The following is a 23,280-nucleotide window of genomic DNA, read 5'->3' as shown; positions in this document are numbered from 1 at the left end:
TTGTACAATAGACCTTGGCACCATTTCAACTGTTTACTCCGGTAATTAACAGCACTGATACCACAACAATTACAACTCCTACAATCTTAACACAATAATGCTATGAATTAGTGAGAGCTAATGGCTGGGAGGTATAGTGGTTCCAGACTGCGAGATCTGTGTGTTTTTAGAATAAAATAAAAGGTACAAACAGCACGCTTGCAGTAGACAATGATTACCTAGTAATTAGTTTACACAAAGCTTCCTATTTAATGGCAAAACACTGTAATTAACGCGTGACAGAAAATCAAAGGGTACTTTGTAAACATATGAAAAATTAACACTGCAGGCCTATAGCTTTATGTACTGATTAGAAGCATATTAAATCAATAGGACATACAAACCAACAGCTTGCATATCTGATTATTGTAGGGCTTAGGCATGGATAACATGGTTTTAATTTAACCAAAGGATACGATTATCATGCTTTATTATTTTACTTAGGATTTAAGAATCACCTGAAACATATCTCCAGCAGCTACATAAATATTATAATTGACTGAACAAGAGCACTGCAGATTGTTTTAGGTATAATAAATATGTAAACTACTCAAGATATTTTGTTGATGGAGCACTAGACTATATTTGATAAGGAGGAAACAAGCCTGAACTGCACAGTTTGAAGCTAGCAGGGATCCGTTCCTTTAGCCAACGTAATTTTTACCACCCTACCATACAACACATGAAATCGGAAGAAATTTTTAAAGGCTGACACCTTTCAAAATAGCGTATGTAGATTTTCTGTGTAACTGTCTGCGCTTCTGACCTCCTTCAGGCTGGAAAAATGATCATACCAATGATGGTAAGTGAAATCAATAAAATCAGCAGGAAAGACTGCTTGTTTAAATAATTTTCTCTGCACACACTTAGTAGGTATGTCTTCAAACACAACATGACTGTCTGTGAACCCCAGGATCTCTGTAACATTCCTAGAACCAAACAATTTTAGAATCTATTACCGAATGTGATTAACAAATGTAAGAATGAGTTGTAAGAAGCAGACAGTACACATTCAGCAACGTTAATGTATGCAAGAATTAGAAAGCATGATGTTATGTTGCTGAAGGTAAGGCTTTGGCAGTATTATGGTTATATTTTAAATGGGCTGATAAATATGTGCTACTTATTTTCAGTTCCTTATTTTTGGAAAGATGCAAAGGGTCACAAAACTGTTCATAACACTTATTTTCCTAATGGAATCCTAAGTAAAGAGTTGTAAATCTCTTCACTAGTATTCCTGATTCCCAAATAATGTCTGACTTTATCTAATTCCTTTTTAAGACGTTTTTAAAAAATGATCAATAACGTTAAATGTTAAAGCAACAGTTGGCTACTTGTGACCTCTGAAACTGGCATTTTCCAATGGTGATCAATTTCAAATCTTAGAGCCAGTGTTAAGATATTCCGTCAATATAGATGGAAACTTGAGTTTTCTGCGGTCTCCCCTTCTGCAACTCCTCCACACATCCCTTCCTCTGCCTCCAACCTAGAGTTCCCTACTCTTTAAAACTCCCTGTCACCCTAAGACTCTTAAACTCAGTTCAAGTCTGTGGTCACTGAGGCAAATACAGAGCAGTGATGCAACAACCTATGAACACTGAATTGTAACCATGTTATTCACATAAACTTACACTGAGGTAATAGAATGTTGACCACTTACCTGTATAACTGTAATTCAATGGGGGCAACCCTGTTACTGTCCCCAGATGGAACAGAGCTGAAGTCACTGAGGATAAATTAGACCTGCTGTGGTAATGATGGCTGCTTATGAGGAACTACAGCCCAGAGCATGCTCTAAGCAGGGAAGAACTGTATGTGTCTACCCCTACAGAGAGGGGTCAGCTTGAGAGGAGGTGCACTCAAAGAAACCAGGAGGGGGCAGAGGTGCAGTTAAGCTGGTAACTGTGACAGCTTTTTTTTTCCCTCTGTATTTTGGTATTTTTGCTATTTTCTGTATTTTTGTCCTTTCAAGTGACACTTTTGCAGCACCCAACTCCCCATGTGCTCTTTGGAGGGAGAACAGTGGCTCTGAGAGTTGCCACGGGCTGTGGAGCAAGGTTGGGAGGGGGAGGGCAGCTCTGCACCCAAAAGGGGGGTAGCAAAGAGTGGAAGGAGCAGGGCCCAGGGCTGTCAGCCCACAGCGGTGCTCGTCCCATGTGCTGGGCCTCCACCCCCACATTCCCCGACAGCCATGGGCAGCCAGAGAAGCACTGACACAGCATTTCAAAGTGTCCCAGAGCTCCAGTCGCTGCTGCCACTGTCAAAGTAGCAGTGGCTGAAGCCAGAGCTCTGGGCCTCTTTGAAACACCAGGCCCGGGGACAACTGCCCCCCTTTGCCCCTCCCTCCCCCACTGGTGGCCTTGAGTGAGAATCTTGAGTGGGCAGGCCCCACTCCTACCTCCCACCCTGTGTCCTACCTCTTCTTAGAGGCTGTTTCACTTCTGTCTCCAAACAGCAGTCAGAGACTCAGCTGGTTTAATTAAACCAAGATTTATTAAGATGAGAGAGAGAAGATAACTAAAATCAAACACTGTGCATTTGCAGAGAATGCCTTTTTCTCTCCTCTGAGCCTTCCCATAGTTCAGCTCGACAACACCACAACCTCTTGCTTTTGGTACCTTGCAAAGCCTATTGGATTGTCATCTTCTGACACCTCTCAGAACACTCTTACAGGTTCCTGCCCCACATGTACTGCTGGGCATCTTGGCGCTTAGTGGGTTCTGCTGAAGAACTGAGGATCTGGGGGTTTATGATGTTCTGCTGCACCCCTGCTTTGGCTAACAACACTGGATTGCCTTCTTGTGAGCCACAGTTGGTCGGTCAGCTGGAGAAGTCAGGGAAGCACTGAAGTTTCCCTCCTATCTCCTGCAGCATTGAGCTGCTCTCAGCGCCCTCACCTGACTACCTTTGCTCCTTGCAGTCTCTAATGTTTACCAGCTGTCACGAATTCCTTCTTTCTATGATGGGAAGCCCATGTTGGAGACCCCGTTCTCCATCAGCTTCCCTGGTGGGGAAAAAAGCATTAGGAGGAATATGGGGAGTAGCTTATTTTGCATGTTATTAATTTTCTCATGTGTGCTCTGTGTTCCACTGAAGACAACTAAATGAAAAGTTAGCTTTAGGGAGGTGGTAAAACAGACTCCCAAATACAAAATTGACAAAGAATGGTTTTCAGTGTTCAGAGAATAGTACCACTGAAGCTAGTGGCAGAATTACACAGAGCATTCTCTGGGGGTGGGAGGGGAGGGGACTCCTCATTAAACAAGGCCAGCTCTTGTTATGGAATGTGTTAAATTTCACATCAATCCTAGGGCTAGAAACAGAGCTTTGTAGGGTAAAATGAATGCAAACATAATTCAAGAGTTTCTAGTGCACCTCTAACTGTAGGAGTAGTAGAGAGAGTGAATTTTAAATCCACAGAAAGTTTTCAGACCCAAAAAAGTAAACAAGCTTTAGTTGCAGCCCTCCTCAGCATATGGACTCTGAAAGTTTTATGGTTCCATTTACCAAAAGAAAGAACTAAGAAAGTCAGGGTAAAGGTGCAGGGTCTTAGTTATAAACGGACTTGACAACTGTTTGAAAACGATCTTAAATAAGGGTGAAAAATGATGGTGAAAAGGTAGAAAAGGACCCTGGGCAAGACACGTTTGACATACATACAGTTCACAGATTATGTCTTAGCAACAATGAAGGGTCCTGTGGCACCTTATAGACTAACAGAAAAGTTTAGAGCATGAGCTTTCGTGAGTTAACTCACTTCTTCAAGATTATGTCTTGGCAACATCTTGCTTTTCCTCAGAGTCGTTTACATTGCAAAATGCAAACTGGAAAATGCCACTAAGGTATTGTAGCATTTCAACACTGTCTGATCATAAAAGGGCCAGGCACTGATGCCCTTGCTCAGAAGCGGTTCCACTGCTGTCAGTGTTAACAGATTCCTTGGATTTCTCCCCAGCTGCAAAAAATCTCTCCACTAACTCAGACATTCATTTAACTGGATAAAATACATCACTGAACTTGTCATTTTAGTTTGCCCAATGTTATGCTTGAAATGAAGAGTCCAAAATCACTGTGTTTTAGATGGAACAGATTCTTATACAGTTCAGACTCACCAACTACATTATTTTTAATCTATTGCCTACTACATACCAATGAGAAAAATCTTGGTATCGTGTCATAAACTGCTATGCAAATGATGCTATTTGTAAGTATTAACATAATTTAGTGCTTACAGTCATATTCTCATTTCTAATAATTCTACCAGAATGGAGAGTCTTTTTTCTATACTCTTAGCCTGCAGGATAGTCTTTCATCAAGAAGCTGAATTTTTTAATAACCTGCCAGCATATGTTTTGTATGTGGCAGCCTCGGCCAATGACACAATGTCTTCATTATTGAAAGAAACCGGTCTACATACTGCAATCAGACATTAAAACATGCCTGTGCTCATAAACTAATGCTTTGATGTCCAAATGTGTATCATTATGATAGTATTCTGAAACAAAGGATAATTTTACTCCTCTGCTCTGGGTGGTAATACTCAGTGGAGATTGCAATTCACGATGTATAAGGTCTCCATGCTTACAAAAAAGAGCTCAACTCAGAAGGCAGAAAATGTCAACTCTCATTTCTGGACAAGATACTCTTAAATAGTAACACATTTTCTTCTTTCACCTCCACATGCTGAAATACTGGCCTGGATTTAGAGAAGCTTTCCTGATGACAGGCTCATAGGAAATTATATCAAGTGTGCCATTCCTGAGATATGTTTTTCAACTTTTGGTAAGCATTTATGTTGTAGGAGTTTTTAAGAGGCATGTTCTTGTCTATCTCTGAGCTCCAGCTAAATGATTACCTGTTTCTGAGTCATTGGGCCCTGGGGGCAGTTAAAATGGCAGGAGGAGTGCTCTGACTTAAGCCACTGTTGCAAGGACCCTCAAGGAATTTACACCAGTGGAGGAGCAGATGTAGTACAGCTGTACACTGCAGTGCCTTCTTCCCCTCCCACATGGGCAGCCAGCAGAGAGCTCCCTGGAACAGGCTATATTCTCCACTGGTCATCTCTGGCGGCTTTCAGTTCATTTTGCACCACTCACGCTCATGTAGAGAAAGGGAACCTGAGAGGACTGGGAATCCAGCCCTCAATGTTTGTGCAGAGAGTTTCACATTACAAAGCACTACTACTTTGTAATTATCAAAATTCAAAATAAGTTTAACCAGTGCAGTTTGAAATCATAATGTACTATGCAATGCAATCAAATGTTACATGTTGTAATTATTCTTGATTGAATTAAAAAGCTGAACGGTTGTAAATATTTCTTTATTTAAAATAGGATGATGAGACAAATTCTTCCTTAAAACAACTCCGCTGAATTTAATGGGCATAAATTTGTCTCTATAGTCTTCAATGTCGAATACTTATTTAAATATTTACAGACCTTTAACTCAAATTAATCCAATTTGCATTGGAATTCAGATTCTTGATGAACTAGATCCAATGAACTCAGTCAAAAAATTTGTAAAGAACAAACTTGTCCATTGACTAAAATTTACATAGATAGAAAACCTGAGAGGTCATAACATTTACTTCATTTTGTTTGTGTATTTCTAGCTGATCACCATTTGTCTAGTCACCCAACCTTTCTGCAAGTCAGGATCCATTGCCCCTCAACCTACTGAATCCCACACATCAATAGATTTGAGTATTAAACTCAGGATCAGAAAAGTGAAGTTTTAACAACAGAAATTCCTGTTATTTTGTGTCAGCTCCCATAGTTACTAAGATAAGGATTTTATTTGCTCCTCTCTTCAGTTTCTGCTTAACTGTCTTATTTAAATTATATTTTCTTATATTAGTTTAGTGAACTTCCCAGCTTGCGATTAAACATAATGGACCAAATTAGTCCCTGCTAATGTTTCCTTTTCACTTTTATGCGTTAAGTCAATAGAGTTACATCAAAGATGAATCTGGCCCACGCAATTGTTCACTCAAGCAAGGCTTCAGTGGAGAGAAATTCATAATAGTAGGAGCGGAATAAATTTCCAGAAGGCAACAAGAGAATTAAAAACCTATGCAACACCTCATTTATGCACAAGCTAGAATGAGAAATACAGGCTCTATTAAAGCACACTACTTGCAGCATAGTGACACTTACCAGCACACAGACAAATAATACTGAAGCATGCTGACATGGCACATGTCCATGTTTAGGATATAAAGCCAGGTGTTTTTTCTACGAGATGAAACAGATACAAACTTCTGATCATGCACACACATCCATAACTTCCAGTGAAGTTGACTGTAAACACTCAGCACCACTGAAAATCAAACCTCAGTATAACAGGTTCCAGCTCTCCTTCTGTTAATCTAGGACACCTATTTATAAATGACTTACATAAAAAACACTCTTTGATTTAAGACTCTGCCCTGCTGACTGACTTTGGGCACATCAACTACTCTTCCTGTGCCTCCATTTCCCCATCTCTAACATGGAGATGATGATCCTACCTCCTTTGTAAACAGCATTGAGAGCTAGGGGTGAAAAGTGATATAGAAGAGATGGTATTAATTATTATCATGCAAATAAAATATTATAAATCGTGCTACCCACATAATTCCACAGGATACAGTTCAATTTTTTATATTCTCATTTAGAATATGTTTTAATTGCTTATTAATTTGAATTGTAGCTAGGTATCACTCTAAACTTACTATATCCCTTATACAAACTTAAGTGTCATACTCCCAAAGCAAAAGTCTGCCATGGGGGAAAGTTGAGGTGTTAATTTAAGAAGTCAGAGACAGCTAGGAGTGTGTTCAAGGGAGCTCATCATCACCATCACCATCAATAAAAGTGGGCTCAGAGCCCGTTAGTGTCCGATACCCCTCTCATTATTCCTTTCCATCTTTCCCTGTCCAGTGCAGAGTGGCTCAGTTTCTGTAGACTAGCTCCGCACCAATCTACTATACCATCTACCCATTCTCTGAGGGGTCTGCCACTCCTATTTTAACTGTCCATTATGCCAAATACCAGGGTCTTGATTTTTCGTTCGTCGTTCATTCTGCAAATATGTCATATGCGTTAGCTGTAATTTTCTTTTGGTAGCCAACTTATAGACCCAACCCCGATTGCTCGATTGGTGTTGCAGACCTTTTTTTATCTGGGCGACATCCAAGCCAGCATCTTTTGTTATTTAGTCATACCGGCATCAGATTTCATTCGTATTATTGCACAGTCACCGCATCGACACTTATCTGACCAACCCTCCTCCTTCATCAAGGCTTGTGACTGGCATGGAGCTCATAGAGGCTTCATGGCGGAGTTTTGTGGGAGTTGGGGACACATTAATCTTTAAAAAACCCTCACTCCATATGCAGAACTCCTTTAGAAACTACAGAGGAAGCTAAATTTTCCCCAGCTCAAGCAAAGATTCCATGAAAGGAGGTGAACCACAATGATCTTGCTCAGAGTGATCATGGCTCACTCCCTACAGACGTACTCAACATAAAAGAGAACAGGACAGAGAATAAGATACCCAACTTATCACTAACTTACCTGTGCCCATTTCTTCCTCCATGTCTCAGCGTCATATCTCTGACATTCGTTCTGGGCCCAATGGCAGCATTTCAGGTGCATGGCAATGTCACAATATGCCGTGCCATTTCCTCCAAATTCATTGTCCACTTTAAACAACCAACGTTTCACGCCCAGGTTATCTACGATCAGCTGACTCAGAACTTCAAGCATCTATGGATCCAACAAAGAGGACAAAGGGAATGGCTTTAAAACTCTTTGAATGAGGCATACATAAGGTGCTCAGATATTTTGGTTTAAAATTTGTTTTATAAACTGATTTATAATTACAGTTTCTAACTTCAGGTTCCAACCAGTTTTACCAAAATTCACCAAACTTCCTTCCCAAAAAAGCAAATACTGTTGCTTAATAGTTTAGATGTTTATGTAAAGTTCACCTGAAGCCCTTTTCTTCAGGAACCTATGACCCCAATTTTGCATCTGGCTCCACAAGAACAAACATTTGACCCCAGCAGCTCCCAGAAAGGTCAACAGAGCTCTGTACCAGTTTAGAGTCTACCTATGTGATGCTCATTGCTGGACCATGGCCATTCATTCTGAACGTTCAGTAGCTGATGGCTGCACTAGATTATTTTCAAAATCCTCTCTTAAAAACCTTCTTACAGTCAGATTCTAATATGAGGCAAACATCGATGACACTTTCCTGCTGGAGAGTGAGTTATATGGTTATGGATTCATGAAGGTATTAGTGGATACTATTAAAGTGGTTCTAATTATTTATCTATATTTATACCCAGTTTTAAATTACTTTCCTGCAAAATTAACTGGGGAGCAGAATATAATTAGCTGTTTAGAAATATAGTAAATGCCACTGGACCCAGGAAAAGTGTTATACAGATTCTGGGCTGCAAAGACTAGAAGGTATTTTTACATAGTAATCGACTCATAGGCTACGTCTACACGTGTCCCAAACTTCGAAATGGCCACGCAAATGGCCATTTCAAAGTTTACTAATGAAGCGCTGAAATGCATATTCAGCGCTTCATTAGTATGTGGGCGGCCGCGGCACTTCGAAATTGACGCGCCTCGCAGCCGCGCATCTCGTCCAGACGGGGCTCCTTTTCGAAAGGACGCCGCCTACTTTGAAGTCCCCTTATTCCTATGAGCAGATGGGAATAAGGGGACTTCGAAGTAGGCGGGGTCCTTTTGCAAAGGAGCCCCGTCTGGACGAGCTGCGCGGCGGCAAGGCACGTCAATTTTGAAGTTCCGCAGCCGCCCGCATGCTAATGAAGCGCTGAATATGCATTTCAGCGCTTCATTAGTAAACTTCGAAATGGCCATTTGCGTGGCCATTTCAAAGTTTGGGACACGTGCAGACATGGCCATAGTTGCATATATATTTGGACTTCAACCACAAATAGAATTATCATCTGTTTGCTCCAAATCCTATTATTTGTTGCTTTCAAGAACCCTATAAATGAGTTTCTGTTGATGACTCCCCTACAGTAATGAAAAGAATCAATAATATTGTTAAGACTGTACCAATGGAAAGAATTATGTGCTATCTTTAAGTGAAAATTGAACTGTGCTTTAGCATAGTGTCACCTTTCTTTTATTATTTAACCCAAGATGTCAATATTTCATATGTGAAAACAACAGAAGGAGCACTTCTGAAATGTAGCATGGCTCAAAAGAAGAACTAAGAAGCATAGGGGGAATTTTTATAAATGAATTACTTAATAAAGCAAACTAATTTATAACTCTAATGCGTTGTTTTTCACATCACAGAACATACATTTGTTTATTTTATCAACTGTATGGAAGTTATATTTGTTTGACTGCTATTATTTGTGCTGTTAAAGGTATTTGGAAGAAAAAAAGGAATGTAAAAAAGCCTTTTGCTAGCCAGCAAAAATGTCTAAGAATAACATCCCCCTTATTTTCAGGTTTATGGTACACATGAGTAAAAGGAGACAAGCTATTGATTACTGCCATCCACAATGCTACAAATTTCAAAACGCAGCATACATAAAATGATTTTCTTGATTATGTGAAGTGTTTTCTTCCAGAATCTAATGACCACTCAAAGCTACCTCAAAATTCATCAAAACTCCATGAAAAAGAAAACAATGGTACTGAAGGAAATGTCCATAGTCAGAAAACAGAACATTTTGCAAAAGGATCTATAAATGAACATGCTGTTGTTAAAGGGACACAACTAACTTGAAATCCAGTCCATTTGAAAAATCGGTTATGGACAGATTCAGGTACTATGCCAGCTGTTAAGACATCCCACCAAATTCCATAGTTTCATAATCACATTTACCTCTTGTAAAAATGTTTTCTTCTCCCTAATCATAGATTCACAAATTTTATTTGCTTGTTGCTGTGTGGAAAACCCATGTGAACAAGAGAAATACCTAACTAGTGCATAAAAGAGAGAAATTTTCAAAAATTCCTAGGTGACTTAAGATTGTAAGTACCATTTTTCAAAAGGAAGTTCACGACTTAGAGGACGCTACATCCCATTAATTTTCAACATTTAGGCTCCTTAGTACCTAAGTCTCATCATCAGGACAGACTTGGGGCCCTAAGTCACTTAGGTACTTTTTAAAATTTTACTCAGACATATTTTTTTCTCTAATCACTTTCAGTTACAGCCACTGGAAAAAAGACTCAATGGAATGCCTTCACTTTCAGTGTTTTTTCATACATATCTCACCCCAGCACCTGGGTTCTCGACTCCTGACTTTCTCACATATGAGGGGTTCTGGGAGTGAGTCAGTTCTAGTTTTTCTTGGTGCAACAGTCAAAGTTGGCAGGCCCATCAGATGGCCTCCCTTTGGCCCACAGCTTCCTCAGGGCCCTTACTGATATCCAGCTGAGGCAAAACCATCTATCACAAAGACTATTACTATAAGGCATACTTAGTCATTGTACTTCAAAGGAGGGGGGTGAGGTCCTTCAGTCCTATATACTTGATTTGTCAATTTTTATTGCAATTTTTGGATCTCTGTACTTATAGATATCAGTCTGCACTGGAAATGCTATTGATCTGATGAAGTGGGTCTGTCCCACACAAGCTCATCACTGAATAAATCATTTTGTTTGTCTTTAAAGTGCTACATTGCTGCTATTTTGTTTTGGTTTTTTAGGTACTATCTTGAGCAAAAATGGAAGTACACAGTTCAGCACAAGTTAAAGCTGATCATTTGCCTACCGATATGTCCAAGCTTTCTTCATTTTCTAGGGCTTGTTGGCCATCATAGGAATTTTATCTGAGCCCATGCCTCTATTACAGCCCTTTTGTACCTTCTTTTAAAGAAGCACTTGCCTAGCCCTGGACAGAAGAGAATACATAAGCACTCATGACTCAAACAGACTGATGTTCCTGTCCTAGCCACACATAATTCATCTACCTTTCTGTTTGAAACTGGCTACAAGTGAAGCAGCTATTTCCGCAGTACTATCCAAGAAAATTAATGACAAAAACAGACCAATTATCAATGCACCCAAAATGCTCTATTTTATGGACTGTAAATATTCCCTATGCAATCAAAGCTTTTTTGACACTTTTTGCATGTTAATAAACTCCACCTTTTTAACTGATCCCTTCCCAATCATCTTAAATTCCCTATGAATACATACCAACTTTCTTCTCTCTGACTGGGTGAAAAGATTAACATGGTGGTCCTTGTTATTAAAGGACAAGGAAATAGTCTTGCCTACCCTTTGCCTACCCCTTCATCTCTTCCTGTACGATGCCCCCACCATAAGTGTCCTTCGCTAGCGACCTCCACTTTACTACCTCTATGATTCCAAAGTCTCTTGAAACATCCTCCTCATGAACGGATTCAGCTTTGATAAAGAAGGGAAACCCTTTAGCAGTTTTGGCCTTTATATCCTTTCTCTGTCTGCCCCACTACTTTCATTTTCTTTTCCTGTACCTCACACTTGGCTCAGGATACCAAACTTGCTGCTGTAGGCTGCACTTCGGAACACTATGGCTATGTCTACACTAGCCAAAAACTTCAAAATGGCCATGCAAATGGCCATTTCGAAGTTTACTAATGAAGTGCTGAAATACATATTCAGCGCCTCATTAGCATGCGGGCAGCCGCGGCACTTAGAAATTGATGTGGCTCGCCGCTGCGCGGCTCATCCAGACGGGGCTCCTTTTCGAAAGGACCCCGGCTACTTCGAAGTCCCCTTATTCCCATCTGCTCATAGGAATAAGGGGACTTCGAAGTAGGCGGGGATCTTTTGAAAAGGAGCCCCGTCTGGACGAGCCGCACGGTGGCGAGCCGCATCAATTTTGAAGTGCTGCGGCCACCCGCAGGCTAATGAGGTGCTGAATATGTATTTCAGTGCTTCATTAGTAAACTTTGAAATGGCCATTTGCATGGCCATTTTGAAGTTTTTGGCTAGTGTAGACACGGCCAACACGTCCTCTACAATACCCTTACTCTTTGTGACCACTTCTGCATGGGCCTGTAACACTTTCATGGGGTTTCTCCTGTACTGACATTCTCTTAAATTTGTCTTTTCTGATTGCTCATTTTAGCTCATGCCCCTATTCTGGGGTACATAGTATTTCTTGCCTTTGTACTGCCTTCCTTACGTTCTAAAAGGAAAAGAACACAGGAAAAAATGCTTCTTTTCACTGTAAGAACTCTGTGGCAGATTGGCTTTCAAAACAAACTGCTCAACCAGGAGAGAAATTGGCTTTCTTACGTAAATCTGCTTGCATCACTGTTTCTGCAGGCTGCACCATACACACAGTAACTGATTTATGCACTCCACAAAAGCAAGATGCATTGTTACCAGACACAGGAAGCAGGTATAGATGGGCAAGGATTTGTCACATGATTTGCATCTAAAGTCTTCAAAGGCAAAACTAACTTAAGCAAATTACTCTGCTACTAACATACCGTGGAAATAGAGTATGGGTGATACCAGAAAAATTGGCAGAGATATGATTTGAAGTGTATACTGTTGCATAGTTCTTTGAGAGTTGATATGGTAATATAATATCAGAAACATTCACAAGTCCAAGAGCCAGAAAGCAAACTGTTTTGCACTCATTTATCTTTCATAGGAGGTCACACCAAATTTGAGATGGAATTATGGGATTTGTTTCAAGGCTATTTGGATCTGGGATATCCATCTGCAACAGAGCAGACTGGAAGCATAAAAAGGTACAGTAACTATTTTGAGCATTGGACAGCAGATACCATTTCTAACCCCATAATTCATGGCTACTGGCTAATGATAAATCATGTGGAATATATATATGACATCATTAAGCTATTTAATCAAACATGAGTAAACATTCATGAATGAACCACAGAAAACAATAAAAAAAATGAAGGAAAGTCACCTAGGCTGAGAAATAATTTGCACTGCTTATGGGAATTGTGTGTTAACTGTGGTCAGATGTTGGCTGCCTTTGTTCTTTTTCTGTTGTCTGTCCCAGGTCTGTGCAGGCAGTACACACAGCAGACCTCAAGCAAACCACCCAATGGCTACAAGATCTGTTAAAGTATGAAGGCATTCAGCCATATTTATTGTTGACAAACCAGGATAATAATACCTGGCAGACTCTATGAGGATACCAGGACATGTTACTCATGACAATGGAACCAGCTCAATCAGCGATGGATTTTCCACTGCCCCGTAGGCCGGCCAAAGATATAAAATAAATCTTAATACCCTGATATAAACAAGTTACAGACTGTCATCCTGACATTATGTTTTAGGTGGGGTCAATGTGTTTCTGCTATTCTGGGAGAATTTTTTTGTACCATCCTTAGCATCATAATGGTCTGGTACCATGTGATACCAGGGTATGCTTACATGTATACTCTGTACTTTCCAAGAACATGTACTTCTGCAGTATCAGGCCTGTTCTTTCCCAGTTATGCAAGCAGGTCTCACCTCAGACCAGGCTTCAAATACAAGGGCTTATGTCTCTGGCTCTCTTCCTACTAGATTAAATATTATAAGTAGTTCATTAGGAAATACTGAAAAAGGGAAATTGCCTTATTGAGCCATTAGCCAAATGGTGTTATCATCAGTGTACAACAGTGATTGTAGTATTAGCAACAATCATAACAATTCCATTTAGCAAATTCAGACTTGGGTCAGTGACATGACCTCTTAATTAAGGTACATGTTACCCAAAGCAATTGTCCTCAATAGAGGGTTCCATGTCTATTTCTTTTGAGGTATCTTTCCTGATAATTGATTCTGACACTGTAATATTTGATAAATTGGCCACAGGGCATTCGAAAGGCTACTTGGAAGACAGTACCTTCAAGGCTTCTTAGCTCTACCTCAGCTACTGATCAATCACTCACCAGCAAAATCTGGAGAGCACTGCACACAGCTTGTCTGTTCCAGTCTTTCAAAATGAATCCATGCATCAAAGTCCACCCCAGCATCAGAATGAGATTTTAAAAATATACATACCAGCTTTTAATATATGCGTTGAACCACTACATTGAAATTTCAAAATATTACTGGACTGAAAAAATGTTCAGAGCATCCAGATTAGCAATAACATGCAGAAAGCGGAACAAACATCCCAACTACATAAATTACCTATGATAGTGATCCTGAAATAATAATTTCCCACACTTGACTAAAAGTTGCACTTTCAGCTTTTGCTTGTCTTACAAGGAGTGATAGTTTTAATTTCATTAATTATATACTGTCACTTACACAGTTTGCTAAAACACACCACTGCTTTGAGTCTTAATTTGGTGGAGGTGTTAACCTGATTCAATCATCAAAGCCATAAGTGTGGCCCTTTTTCCTAATACATGTCAGTTAGATGCAGTATGCACCACAGTAAAATTGTGTGGTGTTTTTATGATATGCTGAATATAAGCTGGATAATCACGCTGAACTGGATTGTGCCTACTCTTGCTCTCTTATTCCATGTATCCCACAGCACCTGGTAATAGTACAACTCAGCATTCGACACATGGTGATAGGGAACCTCTCCAAATCATGATATACAAGGGGGCTACTCTGGTAGAGGCAGGGAATGCTTTTATGGGCCAACCAGCCTGGAATAAAACCCCAACTGGAATGCACTATGGAACCAGAAAAAGGTAAGTTGAAATTGGTAGGGGGAATCTTAGATGACATAGGGAGGATTTTAGCTTATAAATAACCCCATTAAACATAGAAGTAGCTTTAGGATTGTATTTTTTGGGATGCAAACCTTATGTAGAAGATGAACCAAACACATACAGCAAGAACTCACTGTCTGGAAGAACTGCTGATGTATTAGCTCTCTCTTAACTATCCTATATTGCTTGTCTATAGACCATAAACTGGCTGAGCTTGGTTCTTATTTGGCCTCTTAAACATTTATCAAACTCCAAGTGCAGTCAAAAATAGTATCCCAGTACTGAGTCCAGAATCAATATATACAAACTCAACATATTATATAAAATCCTTGCTCCACATACCATGCACAGATGATTGATGTACTGAATGTGGCAAAACTTTATGCTTTGTCATGGCAGTAAGTGAATCTGGAAACGAATTGATGCATTAAAGAGAGGGAAAAAAATCAGGCAGAAGATCTGCCTAGTGGACATCTGTTTGGATCATCCCCTTTTCCTAAAGAAATGGAATCTCCTCTGACATAACTGCTTCACTTCACAGTGGAAGTCAGCATAGGACACTCTGTTGAAGTGGCTTCCTCTTGGAGACATAGAGTGAAATCATGGCTCCAGTAAATCCATAGCAAAACTCCCACTGACTTTGGTGAGGCCAAGATTTCACGTGTGCTATGTTCTGATGATGGCTGTCTGGAAGGACCAGATACTTAAAGATGGTGTCCACTCTAGAGGAAGGCAAGAGCACTGAAATAATTATTTTTCCTTAATCCTTTCGTTAACAAGACAGAAGCTAATTTAAATGGTAACACAAATGCAGAAAGAAATAAAACCCAGGGGGCAAAATGCATATCCCAACTACTTATCCCAACCAATTTATGTTCTAATCCATGGAACAACAGACATATGATATTTTTTGAATCAAGACAACAAGTTTGCACGCAACCTAATCACAATACGCGTGCATCTGTTGATGTGCCATACAAACTGTCCCTTTCCCAACAGGCAATACTTCCCAAACCATTTCCCGCTTACCTGTCGATAGTTATAGATGTCATATTCTCCAGGAGGTGTTGGCACACAAGCACTAGTAAATATTCTTTTGCTTCCCGACTTCGTTCTGTAGAGATGAGCTACTTCTGGCTCTGAGCCCAATATGGGCACATTTAACATGTCAGCCACTGCTAAATCATCTTTGTGAGGAAGTCCACCAACGATGTAAGCATCTTTGCTTTGGATAAGATTTTTTATTCTTTTGATCGTCTTGGGACTGTACTTCAGATGAGTGGCCAGGCACATGTGATGGCCCTGTATAAAGATAACATTATTCTTGTTAAAAGGTGTTCTTTTTTATTCCATGAACCTAATTTATAATGTTGCACACAATAAATACATTATTAATAGCAGGCTGGGTTATGACCTATCCTGTAGCTTAGCAGTTTAAATTGATAAAAGCTGTTGGGGTGAGGCTCCATAATCGTTCACATCTTTAGTGTGTTGGAAATGGGCTCTCTGGGAATAGAACTAATTACTACACATCTGTATTTATTTGATCCACGCGGAATTATCCTTCTGTCAGTCGACAGAGATGCTGGTGGCCTTTGAATAATAGTGATTCATCTCTGCAACACTTCTGGCATGGTTTAACTCTAAAAGCATCTACAAAATCAATACAAAAAAATGAAGAAAAAACCCTGTAGTAGAGAAAATATTTCCTCACACAGTGCAACAGCGTTTTAAGTGATTCTCTGAGAGTAAAACATTTTGATTTAGCAAACCTTTCATTGATCACATTACGTTACAAGGGATATACATTTCCATTATACTGTAGTTTTAATGGCTACAGTCAATTGGACTGCAGAGGAGGAAGCATAGATTTATTTTAAAAAAACTAAGGCTTCAGTTTTTCATTTCTTTTTAAAAATAAAATGTCTGGCTCTGGACAGCTGCTCATGAGAGGCATCATGTCAAGTAAAATTAATCTATGATCATCAGTCATGGAAAGCTGAGTCTCTGGAATATTTGCTACAAGTAATCCTATGCATCCATTGCAAATTATGCAACATAAAAGTTACTTCAGTAGAAATATCAAATCACATTCAGAATGTGAGTAAGATAGTGATGGATGCTTTACATAGAATAGTGCAATAGACATTTAGCAGGTCAGAGATTGCTACTACACAAGAATGAAGATAATGTTCTAGAATCATACGGGGAAGGAAGAGCTCTTTGCAATAAAATTTCATCCATCAGTTTATGGCTCAGTTCTGAGAATCTTTCTTATTTCTTCAACACATGCTTAAATACTGTTGTTAATAGGAGTGGACTTTAGCATATGTTTAAGTGCCTTCTTGACTGGGGATTTAAAGGCTATTTTCCTTCAAGGTTCTGCAAGCTTTAAAGCCTGGGGAAAAAAGTATAAATCTTGGACTTAAAGTCTGGGTAGGGAGCATGGTGTGGAGGTACCATTCTCACACACACACTGGAAGTGAAGGAAAAGAATGCCTCAGGTCACTCACAAGTAAACTCTCTAGGCAAATGGGGAAACAATGTGGAGCATCAAAAGCTCTCTGTAAAGTTGGTAGCCATGATTTGGAGATGTGTGGGATATAAATCAGAGACATGGGTTCATGAAACCAGGAGAGAAGAGCCAGCCTGATTGACCCAGGTTCAGTTTCTAGTCCCGGTCACTTGCTCCCTGGGGCCAGGAGTGGTGATTCAGGGAAACGATTTGCTGTGGGTCTCTCAATAACAGCTTCTACAGTTAATTAAGGAGTGCAGGCCACATGGTGTAAAATCTAGTTCATTCCACCTCAGATAGTGATGTGACAGCCATGACCTGAGGTGCTGAGGGGAGGAGACATAAAAGCAGGAGGCTATGAGGAATCCTCAGGATTCCAACAGGGAATAGCACAGAAACAATCACTAGTAGGTTGAAGAAAAGGCTTTTTGTTTTATTATCACGTGTCAACTAGATCCAAGGCCTTCGAGGCTTGGTCCTTGGGTCCAGACAAGCTCAGCTTGGCATCGGACAACTCAAAGTGGTCAGCAGACTCTGAAAACCACCTGAGTCTGGAGCCAACTGAGGAACAGCCCAACTTAGAGCAATTTGAGGGATGCTTTAAACTGTAACTGGATGCAGTGATTCCCCAAAGGCTCATGCCAGCAACCAGGGGTCACCAGAGCACCAGGTCTTTTGGACCCTACACCCTTCTTTCTCAGGCTCTGTCCCCTGCCAGGCAAAGGATTGGGACCAGAGGTGGCACAGCACTGGCTATGCAGTTATCACCACCCAGTGATTTCCCTGCACCAGAATCCCGAGATAGTGGGTTAAGTCAGTATTAAGGTTGCCTTGTGTTGCCAGAGCTGGGACCAGGCTCCTTAATTGCAATCCATGCTCGGGTACTTTGAGGATACTTCTGGGTAAATTTAAGTACATGAGAAAAGGCTTTAATCTCACTAACAGAAAGGTACCCACAACAAACCTAAAAAGGTCTAATCCAGTACTATTTACGTAGGCAAAATGCTCACTAAACTCACAACTATTTAAGTCACTGATGTCCTGCCTCAGGGAGCATCCATACTCATAAAATACAGTGGTATTCAGCAGGACCTCTTAGACATGTTGTACATATCTTACAATAACCCTTCCAAAAGCTCCTTGAAAGAATTCATATTCAAAATATTTGACATTCATCAAAGTGGTGTTTTTCATAGACCCTCAACATATGGTATCAGCTCTAAACATGGAGACTCTTAAAATATCCTTTGCACAATTTTCTTCAGAAGCTCCTTTAAGCTGAACCATGCATGTCAGCACTTTGATGGGGGACAAAATTGGATGTCCACCCTGATAAAGTTTTGTATAAAAAACCCCACATATGATCATAGCTGATTTTCAAAGTTGAACGCAATAAAACAAGAATAAAATCAATGCCTGAATCATGGCATGGACTTATTACCCAAATCTTTTTACTTTAGCATATAAAGGGCCAAATTTGGCTCTTGCCCAGGCAGATTTAAAAATACTGCACTCTGGTATAGGAATTGTGCCCATTCACATCAGGATGAATTTGGGCAGACTCACTGAAGGACAGCAAAAACATGTGAAACATGACTAATTATTTTTCGCCCCCTCTAACTTCAGAGTAAACAAAAAAGCCCAGTCCAGCCTATGTAATTCACTCAGCTATCTGGGACATGCCTTGGTATTACGCTCCCCATCAGTATCTGGCCCAGACCAGCAAGTAATGGTCCAATCAAAGGACAAATCTGATGATGAGCCCTAGTCACATGCCACCTGTGTGGCATCCTCTGCATAAGACAAAGACTCAACTTCCGCAGACAGCAGACACAATTACAGTCCTGATTCAGTAGTACATCTCTATTCAGCAAAGCATTTCAACATGTGCTTAACCGTAGGCATATGCTTAAAGTTAAGCATGTACCTACGTGTCTGATCAAACAGAAATGGATTTAAAAACATGCTTAAAAACTCTGCTGATTTGGGATCTAGTAAGAAAGCTGAAAACCAACACATTCACATGTTGCCATGGGTCTGTCCCACGAAAGCTCACCACCTAATATATTATTTTCTTAGTTTTTAAAGTGCTACTGGACTGCTTTTTTATTTTAATAATATATAGACTAGCACGGCTATCTCTCTGTTACTAAATAAGGCTTTATTATCCTTTGAAATTAGGGTTGCCAGATGTCCCGAAATCTACAGGACAGTCACAAATTTCCCTAACAAGTTCCACCCCCAGCCGGGATTCCCAAGGCTGGGGCTGCCGGCTGGGGCATGAGCCACATAACCATTCTGAGAATTATTGATTTCAGTCAAATCAGTGGGCAAATACTTGCATAATAAAACATCATGTGTTTGGAGCCTAAAATCTAGCCAGGATCCCAAACATCATTTAAGTCAAGTAATACCCAAGCTACTGTGAATTCAAAATTTACAATAGAAGACAACTCTGCATGCATGTTAATTTCATGGTGCTGCATTAACTTCAATCTTTAGGTTTGAGTCTCTTCTCAGATTATGTCACATAGTCTAGGCTTAAAATTGACCTAACAAGTTCAAAGCTAACATTACCACATAACCTAAATTACACACATTTAAAGTTCCACATTCTTAAAAAAAAGTTTTAAACTGGATTTCATTGCACTAAATACTGATGAGGAATGAATACATGAATGGCTGTTCAGCAATAAGGATCTAAAGTCTGAGTAATAGAAATGTTTTTATCGTTACACTTTCGTCAGCATTATAAATCTACCAAATTCAAAGTCCCAGACAAACATTTAGCTTGGATACTGGGCTACAGACAATGGGGATCAGCCTACCTCAACTAAATCTATAAAAATAAACTGGGATATTTATGTCCAACAATCTAACTAGTAGTCTAATCAGTAAAGCTCTTAAACTTGCAATAATATTTCACTGATGGGTACCGGAGCGTTACACATTATAAAATTTCCAATTTAATTTTACTGCATCCCTCAAGCTGTAGTAATTAGCAGACAAACTCACAGGGAAGCTGTTTATAGCTTCAGGGGTGAGAATTTTGAACCTGTCCTGCAGGTCAGCCATGTCCTCAGGGTTCCCAGATCTAACAGCTGCCTGCAGACCCAGGAGTTTATTGTAATACTGCAGTAACTCCTCACTTAGATGAAGGGGGCAGATGTAGATGACGTCCACGTTGGCATCTAAAACAAATGAGCACAATGTTCATTATCCATAGAAAGGTAAACGTCATTGTGAATTGATATCTGATGATTCCTGATCATTTGATAACAAACAGCTTCCTTAAAAGCATAATGGAAAGAAAATGAGATTTGTAATTCCCAGATCTTATGGGTTTAACTGCTTTTCTGGACTTTAGCATTTCTCTGGAGGCAGGTCCGTAATCCAAAGAAATGGCTAGTTTTCAGAATTAAGTCTGCAGAACACATTGGCAGTAGAATTTCCAAAGCATTTCAGGGGGATTGAGCAGTGCAACTCAGATTAGCATCAATGGGAACTAGGCATTGCTTTAAACATGTGTCCCATTAATTCAGTAAATTATAAAAGGGAGCTAATCATTCTAGAAAGCTGATGAAACTGCAATTTCTTACGCTGCTTGGATTATGCATGGCCTGTTCTTATCCTATTTACATCCATGTAAATGCATAGCGATAAGATACATCTTATTTACGTCCATGTAAATGTTCACAGCATGATGGCATTATTAGGTTCTGCAGCATGGGTGTGCAGATTGGCTTGTTAAATACCAAATCTGAGTTTATGCATGTAAAACAAGTTGGTGTGAAAGACAGCATATCCAAACATTTAGGTATGAAAAACTGCCACATAACAGTATGCGCCACTTTGGAAAATTTGACCCAATGCATTTTTTTCCTAAACCATCAATACTAGACATTGATGACTTAGAAGGCCTCATAATAGCAACACAGTATGCTGCTGTGAAAAGCACTTTGAGATCTATAAATGAAGAAAGCACCACCAAGGTCTGATCCAACTCCCATTAAATTGTCAATTGTCTTGTCTTCACCATGAGTTGGACTGAGCCCTAAAAGAGCTAATAACGATTATTATTACAGGAAGATGAAATGTAAGAAGGTGCAGCAACCAAATATAGGGGAAATAGGGTAAGAAGGAAAATCCAATCTCATAAAGGACTTGAAGTAGGATAGTCCACTCACTGACTTTGCTTTGGTGTGCCAGTGATGGAAACCAAGACATGTAAAAAATACACACACAGTGTTCAGCTGGTGTACCAAGACACGAGTTGAGGATCCAGCCAATAATCTAAGCTCTGACTGTGCACATATGTAAGAATGCTCAAAATTCATTACCACGTAATTTCAAAAAGTAATTACAATGAAGATAACAGTCCATTTGGCCTTTGGTCAATATTCAATACCACTTTCAGTCTCTCTTGAAAATTTATCAGCCAGGACACACAAACCCTTGCTGTGACAATGAAATAGCTAATGATAATGCAATACCCTGTCAGAAAGTTACCTGCCCAGGGTAAGGCTGAATTAAAAACTGCTAGGATTACCCCAGCAATGGCTAGCAGGATCTTTTGGGGTCTTTTTAGGGATAAGGAGGGCATGAGCTACATAATCCAACATTCTCAAGACCACCTTCCTTTATCCCCTCCCCTTTTCCTCTGTGTACACCACTGTCTAGTGCTTATTCACTTTCAGTCTCAGCTTTACTGCTGTTGTTTCTGGTAAACACATTCATGCAGACCACAGAGCGCACACAAAGTGCTGTTAAATGCGCACAATGGAGAAAAAGAGAAAAAAATTAAAATTTCTCTCACTGTCTTCCATTGAAATTCTTAGGGTTTATTTCTAGGTTATTTATCACCAGGTGCAAAATTCTCTGACTCAAAATGCAAATTTCACATTCAAAGATATGAACGTGAGAAGAAACCATTTGCTCATCAAGGCTGACTCCGATACAGCATATTAAAAATGACAGGGCAAACATCAACGTAGATGTAACAAATCTATCAGGAAAACAACCCTCCAAAATAAAAACCAGCTGTACTATGGAGAAACAACATTAATATCTTGTATAGTATATTGCCTAGATAATATATAAAGGCAATAATGTTATTATTTTAGAAAACTGTAAATTTCTGGATCTAACATTTTTGTTACAAAGTTACTAAATGGCATTTATGAAATAATAATGACACTGAAATATATATGAATCATGTAAAGTATGTCATTCCAGGGAGCCAGCAAAGTTGGTTATTGACAGATTAATATCATTCATTGCTTTGCTTAAAGGAGAACTGTCATGCTGGGAAAAACTTTCAAATCTATGTTTCTTGTGTCATTTGCTAATTTAAAAAAAAGGTTTAAAGAAAGGGTTACTCTTTCCCAGCATATCTTCTCTCCTCACATGATTCCGAACACATAACTGGAGCTGCCTATTTATTAGCCAGCTCTGTGGAGTGCTAAAGCTTCTCAGTCTGCTGAGAAATGCTCAGCACCGTTCAGAATCAGATCATCTTACCATACTGCAGAATCACAAATAACAAGCATGTTCCCCTTATGAACATCTCCAAGGGCAGCAAGTGTCATAAAGGATGATCAAGTACTGAAAAGTGCTTTTGAAATTCAATGATCTCTGCATTCAAGATTACTACAGCAAGAAAGTCCTCCTCATCCACGCACTTTCCCTTAGAAATGAGAGAAAAACAACAACAAAGATGTAGGCAGATGACTGCTCTTACTATACCTAGTATGTCACACAACCTCCCCATCTGTAAGTTCTGCTGAAGAGCAAAATCAGGAGCAGCCTCACGAATACTCTGGGAATAGCCTAAAAAGAAAATAACAGCACGTATTAATAAAACCCTTCAGGTATGTTTCAAAGAGATCAGATTTTAAATAAGCTAATCACGTTTTTCCTTTGAAAGTCATTATTTAAAAATGTATTTTATCATTATTGTACCCATAAGAATTAAATCCTTATCTTCAATAACTATTCTGAAATACAAATGCAGAGCACAATTCTGCTCCTGTTCAAATTAAAAACAAACCTG

At 39.6% G+C, this 23,280-nt stretch overlaps 1 protein-coding gene across 5 annotated transcripts in view; it reads right to left on the bottom strand.

Moving 5' to 3' along the window:
- The window catches only part of IQCH (IQ motif containing H), a 122,364-nt gene that overhangs the window by 59,964 nt on the left and 39,120 nt on the right, over nt 1-23,280 (bottom strand). For all 5 annotated transcript variants that reach the window (XM_075006475.1, XM_075006478.1, XM_075006476.1 and 2 more), the window contains 4 exons: nt 22,974-23,057; nt 20,244-20,419; nt 15,743-16,015; nt 7,596-7,787 (listed from right to left, as the gene is read on the bottom strand). In XM_075006475.1, the coding sequence (XP_074862576.1) occupies nt 7,596-7,787; nt 15,743-16,015; nt 20,244-20,419; nt 22,974-23,057 (725 nt within the window). The remainder of the gene's footprint in view (nt 1-7,595; nt 7,788-15,742; nt 16,016-20,243; nt 20,420-22,973; nt 23,058-23,280) is intronic.

This window comes from Carettochelys insculpta, chromosome 12, assembly GCF_033958435.1.
Source record: "Carettochelys insculpta isolate YL-2023 chromosome 12, ASM3395843v1, whole genome shotgun sequence".
Lineage (NCBI taxonomy): Eukaryota > Metazoa > Chordata > Testudines > Carettochelyidae > Carettochelys > Carettochelys insculpta.
This window is presented reverse-complemented; position numbering and strand designations above follow the sequence as displayed.